Source organism: Salvia hispanica, chromosome 2 (genome assembly GCF_023119035.1).
Source record: "Salvia hispanica cultivar TCC Black 2014 chromosome 2, UniMelb_Shisp_WGS_1.0, whole genome shotgun sequence".
Classification (NCBI taxonomy): Eukaryota; Viridiplantae; Streptophyta; class Magnoliopsida; order Lamiales; family Lamiaceae; genus Salvia; species Salvia hispanica.
In genome coordinates this window covers 6180225-6186532 of record NC_062966.1, presented here as the reverse complement: position 1 = coordinate 6186532, position 6308 = coordinate 6180225, and the positions used below count along the sequence as shown (strand labels likewise).

Genomic DNA, 6308 nt, shown 5'->3' with positions numbered 1-6308 from the left:
CCTTTCGTCCAAAGAAGATATATTTCCTGGCGTGAGATTTTTTATAGTTTTATTTGTTTGAGTGAAGCGAATAAAGTAGGGAAGAAGAAATAAAGTAGAGATAATATAGGAATGAATGGGAGTACCTCCTTAAAAGAAACAAGATTTTGAATGATGACTGATGTAGAAATCAACTAATAAAAAAGAAAATCCTAGCACACAAACTCTAATCTTGGAGGCGGATGAAACAATTGTTCCCAAAGCTGGATCCCATCGTTCCCTCACCGCTCGCCGACTTAAAGCTGACCGGCAAATCCTCACACAGAACCCTCAGCCTCTGCGGTCTGTAAAGCACATCCGTCCCCGTGAAATTGGTGTCCACCGCCACCCTCACGCTCACCACCACCAATCCGCCGCTCCGATCCGCTGCCAGCGTGGGCGGGACCCAGCTCTGATCCTTCAACGACGGCACCGTCACATTCACCCCAAATGTCTGCGATCTCCGCACCTGAAACGCCTCCACCGGCGCCATTCCCAGCATGGAGTCCTTGTAGACGATGGTCGAGACCCCGCGCTCGAATCGGACGTCCAGCTCCGTGTTGACGTTCGAGACCGACATCTGGACGCTCCAGACTCCGGAGAAGTTGGCGGTGGTGGCGGAGAAGTTTGAGACTTTGAGCGAGGTGACGTGGAATTCAGGGACGGAGGCGCCGAAGAGGAACCACATGATGAAGGACATGGTGAGGATGGTGGAGACGAGGAGCAGCATTAAGATGAGAAGGACGCGGGCGAAATTGGCGCTGCTTTCGCATTCATTGCGACAGTATTGCTGGTAGTAGTAGTCGTTGTGGGTGTAAGGAGGGCCGTATGGGGGCGGCGGGTAAGGCTGGTAGGGTTGGTATGCGGCGGGGCCATACGGATTTGGGTATTGTGGATATAGTGTTGGCGGTGGCTGTGGTGGTGCTTGTGATGATTCGCCGCCTTTAGTGGCAGGTGGGGGGTCGTCTTTCTTCTTGGGATTGTCTGGTGAAGAATCCGGGGAGTGTCCCATATTTGGATGTTCTCTCTCCCCTTGATGTGTTTGGGATCAGGGAGAGGGAGAGGGAGAGGGAGAGGGAGAGGGAGGTGGGTGGAAATGAGGAAATGAATTCCTTGTCGGAAATGAGAGAGAATTTGTGTGTTGATTGGTATGTTGGTATTTGGGGGATTAATGAAATAAGGCGTTGGACGTGTAATCCGTGGCGCCCAGGGTGGGAGAAGAGTCAACCGCTATTCAAATGGATGCCCCCAATTTTAGGACAATATTGGAGGTGGGATATTATTAGAATTAGAGAATAAAATGTAATTAGGTTTTAGATTAGCATTTATTTTTCAGCCTATATAAGGCAATTTATTGTAATTTGTAGTTAACACTTTCCAAAATGTAGTCAATAAACTCTCTTTTCTCTCACAGTTTCTCCGATTCATCAATGGCGGTTTCTGCCTCTTTCCATTCTCAATTCTCAATATTTTATATGGTATCAGTGACAAAAGCTTCCGCAATCTCTCTCTGATTTCTCTCATATCTCGATCTTCTCCTATCGCGATGAACAATCGCAATCGAGCCTTATCTCCCGATCTATTTCCTTTTTTGTTCATGATGAACAATCGTGGTGATTTGTTGCCGGAGAGTTCTCCGATCGACCGAAAAAGTGTTTGTTCTTCTCTCAGTTTTTCAGTTTCCTCACATCAATCTCTGTTTTTCATTTCATTTTTGAATCGGTTGATTTGAATCTCACCGATCTGATTTTTTTTTTCTCATTGAAATTTCTCTCCGATTTTACTCTGTTATCACCGATCTAAATCGGTTCTCTCTGATTTCACCGATTGAAATCGGTTTTCTCTTTACTCACAGATTGAAATATGATTCTATGAATCTGAAATATCAATTCTGTTTCTCAATTTTAATCTCCGATTGAATTCGGTTTTCTCAGTTCTCAAAGATTGAAATAGGATTCTATGAATCTGAAATATCAATCCCAATCTCTGTTCTCATTGAATCTCTCGGTTTCCTTCGTTTCTGTTTCTGGATTTGTATGATCCAGATTTATCTCTGAATTCGGATGTTTGTTTGATATCTCTCTCCGATGATTCTCTGTTTTCTTTTCTCCTCATAGATCTCCAGTCTCTTTCTCTTGTTTTTTTGGTGTTATGAGAAACATTCAAGTCTCTGTTCTCAAGTTCAAGTCTCTGTTCTCGCCTGTCGTGTGGCATTTGTTGGATATGTTGGATTGTGCTTCTGAAAATATTCTGATTGGATTGAGATAATTTTTTGTTGAAAAGAAAATTGGTTGTTTCCATCACAGTGGAAGCCGAGCTCTTGTTTGAAGTATGTTAGGAGGTGTGTTTTGACTATATGAGAAGCTTTCTCAATTAGTGTTTGGTTGGGCAGCCTATTGCGATGAGGATCAAGATGTTTTTCTCCTTAGAGAATAAAATGTAATTAGGTTTTAGATTAGCATTTCGTTTGATGCTTCTTTTGTAGTTTGATGTTCTTGTCAAGATGCTAGCAATTGTTTGCTTCCATCTTGAGGGAGGCTATTAGAATTAGAGAATAAAATGTAATTAGGTTTTAGATTAACATTTATTTCTCAGCCTATATAAGGCAATCTATTGTAATTTGTAGTTAACACTTTCTAAAATGTAGTCAACAAACTCTCTTTTCTCTCACAGTTTCTCCGATTCATCAATGGCGGTTTCTGCCTCTTTCCATTCTCAATTCTCAATATTTTACAGATATTATATTCGTACTCCATCCATCCCAGCCAGCCTAAGCAAGACATTTCTATATTGATACAAGAATTTAGGTAATCGTGTTTAATAAATTAAATTATTAATAATATTAAAACAAGAAAAAAAGTAAAGTTAAAAAGAAAAAGAAAAAAGCAAGTAAGAAAATCAATCCAATGGAATTCGCTTTGTACACCATTTTACGTTTTAACCTTTTGAATTGCCCACTATTTGAAAACATATTAGTCTTTTTTTTATAATAAGTATACGAAACTAACTCATTACACTCTTAATCTAAATATAAAATTGATAAATAAAAATGAGTTCATATTCTACCGATTTTGTTTTTCATTTCTTTTATAAAATCAAATACTAGTAGTATTTTTGAAAAAAAGTACATGTTGAATCAAAACGTGTATTTAAAACACGGATAAAGGAAATACTTCCTTTATTCCATAAAAATAAGGACATGTTTTATTTTGGGATGCCCCATAAAAATATCTCATTCTATTTTTAGTAACTTCCTTCTTTTTAATAAGATGGGTCTCATTCTCCACTAACAATCTTATAAGAACTTTTTTCTTTTTACCTCTCTTTTACTTTACCAATTGTGTATTAATTCTCGTACAATTTCAAATGTCTATATTTTTTTAGAGCATCCACAATGGCGGCTAGCGCACCGGCTAGCCGATTCGTGTCGCTAGCCGGTCGGCTAGCCGAACCATTGGGACCGGCCAGCGGCAAATCGGCGTAGAAATCGGCGAGCGCACGCCGATTTTGGCGCTGGCCGATGCGCTGGCCGCCAGCGTGGCGTGCCGATCGGCCAGCGATCGGCCAGCGCCGTTTTTTACTTTTATTTTTTTGAATTTTTTTGAAACACTATATATACGCGATTTTAGTTTCATTTTATTTGCACCACTTATTTTAACGAGTTTTCTCTCTCTCTGAATTTCTGTACAAGAGCAACATCAAGCGATGAGTAACGCGGGTGGTAGCGGTGGTGGTAGTGGTGAGGATCTTGAGGAGTACGAACGGCGGATGAACGAGGCTATGGAGGCCTACATGAACCGCGAGTTAGAGCGGTACATGCAAAGGGTCGAACAGCAGGCGGTACCTCGACCTCGATCCGTTGTCCACCGCCGAACAGTGATTGCTCGGGATCACGTAGCTGCACATCAGCGGCTATATGACGACTACTTCGCACCGGACCCGCGGTTTAACGCAAACAAGTTTCGGCGGCGTTTTAGAATGCGCAAGGAGTTGTTTATGCGTATCGTTGACGCTTTGGAGCGTCGATATCTGTATTTCCGCTTCAGGCACGATGCGGCTGGCAGACCCGGCCACACCCCTATTCAAAAGTGCACGGCGGCAATCATGCAGTTGGCCTACGGAGGCGTGACAGACATGTGGGATGAGTACCTCCACATCGGTGAGTCGACTGCTCTAGAATGTTTGAAGTTTTTACGTCGGTGCGTGATTCAAATTTTCGGTGAGCGGTACACCTTCGAAGCCCTACCCCCAAGATTGTCGGCATCGATGCGGATGCACGAGGAGCAGCATGGGTTCCCGGAATGTTAGGCGGCATAGATTGTATGCATTGGGAGTGGAAGAAGCTGTCCAACTGCCTGGAAGGGAGCCTACACGGCCGGCGACAAGAGAAAGAATCCCACGATGATCCTCGAGGCCGTAGCTAATTACTGGCTGTGGATCTGGCATGCGTATTTTGGGGTAGCCGGGTCGAACAACGACCTCAACGTCCTCAACTCGTCGCCCCTCTTCAACGAGATGTGTCAGGGCATCGGTTCGGCCGTCTCATTTGTGGCCAACGGCAACCGGCATGATATGGGCTACTACTTGGCGGATGGGATATACCTTAGGTGGCCTGTCTTTGTGAAGACGATCAGGCAAGCAAATGATGACAGGAAGGCCTACTTTGCGGAACGGCAGGAGTCGGTGCGCTAGGACGTGGAGCACGCATTTGGTGTACTCCAGTCTCGATGGGTGGCAATTAAGGGTCCAACGCGTTTGTGGGATGTTCAATGCATTGCTGATATAATGTATGCCTGCATTATCATGCACAACATGATCGTCGAAGACGAAGGCGTACAACTGACTAATTGGGCCAATGACGATCCTGATGCAGCCGGTCCAAGCCACGGCGTGGCCACCCCCAACGTACGAAGGGGTACCTCACGATGAAGCCGGCCGTCTCCAGGCACGGAAGACTGCACGGCGATAGTTTTTTTCTTTATTATGTAATTTTTTAAAAATGAATGTACCTTTTTTTTAATGAAATTAATGAATTTTTCCGTATATGTCTCGTAAATTTAATTCCGTAATTTATCGTAAATTTAATTCCGTAAATGTAGTTGTTTTTGAATTATTTTTATTACGGCTAGCCTGTGGCTGGCCTTAGGCTAGCCTATTTGATTAAAATGATAATGTGGTTGGTGGATTTTTAGTGCTGATGACGTAGCAGGGAGAGAGAGTGGCTGACCTATGGTTGGCCTATTCGTATCGTGGATGCTCTTAGAACGGAGGAGTAGCATTTATACCAATTTTATCATAAATGGATAGAAAGCATCACAAAGTATGATTTTAGAATCTGACTCAATATAAGGACCTGGAGTCAGGAATAGGTTCAGTCCGACAATGATAGGCTTGGCAATGAGTAGGTTTTCACATAATACGTCTTACTATATTTTTGGATTTAACATTCTTTATGGGACGAGTAGGTTTTCACATAATACGTCTTACGGTACTATATTTTTGGATTTAATATTCTTTGTGGGACGAAGGAAGAGTAATAAATTAAAAGTGACATGAGAACGAATTAATTTCAGACAATGTACACAAAGACTAGAAAAATCCATGCTCAAGGATGACACGTATAAATCGACAAAATAATAGAAAAAGTATATGCTCAATCAAATTTTAAGCAAAAAAATTTATCAGCAAAAATAATCTTTGTCTCATAAAAGTAAAGACACTTTCCTTTTCTTTCAGTCCCACAAAAATATCTCATTTCTAATTATGAAAAGCTTTCTCAAACGCATTAATCATATACATAAATTTATTTACAACTTATACTATTAGATTTCACCATTACACATTAATAATAATATTATGGGTCACACTATCCACTAACACTATTTTTTATGTAACGACCCGCCATTCTAGGGTACAATAATAATGGCGTTCGCTATCTAGGAAGACTTAAATGCAACAAAGATCATAGGCTAGGGTTCCATTTAAAAAGGGATTTAACCAAAGTATTTAATGAACAATTAAGTAGGAGAAAAAATAATGCCTTAGCAATGAAATCCAACAAAAGGCTATCACCAAATATGCTAAAAAATAGCGAAAGTTCCAAAGTAATCTCATCTATTTTGTATCTAACATATTCCCACGAAATAAAAGAGTTTAACCCAACCAAAAGATCACAAGTTTCATAATATAGCGGAAGCGATCAAGAGAGAAGTGAAGCTATGTATGGAGACACAACGACACTTAAAGTTCCAACAGATCATGATATTATTTCCTACTCAACACCGCCGCCC

At 41.5% G+C, this 6308-nt stretch overlaps 1 protein-coding gene across 1 annotated transcript; it reads right to left on the bottom strand.

Moving 5' to 3' along the window:
• Window positions 1-205: 205 nt before the first annotated feature.
• Window positions 206-1030, bottom strand: LOC125206187. The gene has a single exon (XM_048105475.1). It carries the CDS (start codon window positions 1028-1030, stop codon window positions 206-208), a length of 825 nt encoding a protein of 274 aa, XP_047961432.1.
• Between the last annotated feature and the right edge of the window lie 5278 nt (window positions 1031-6308).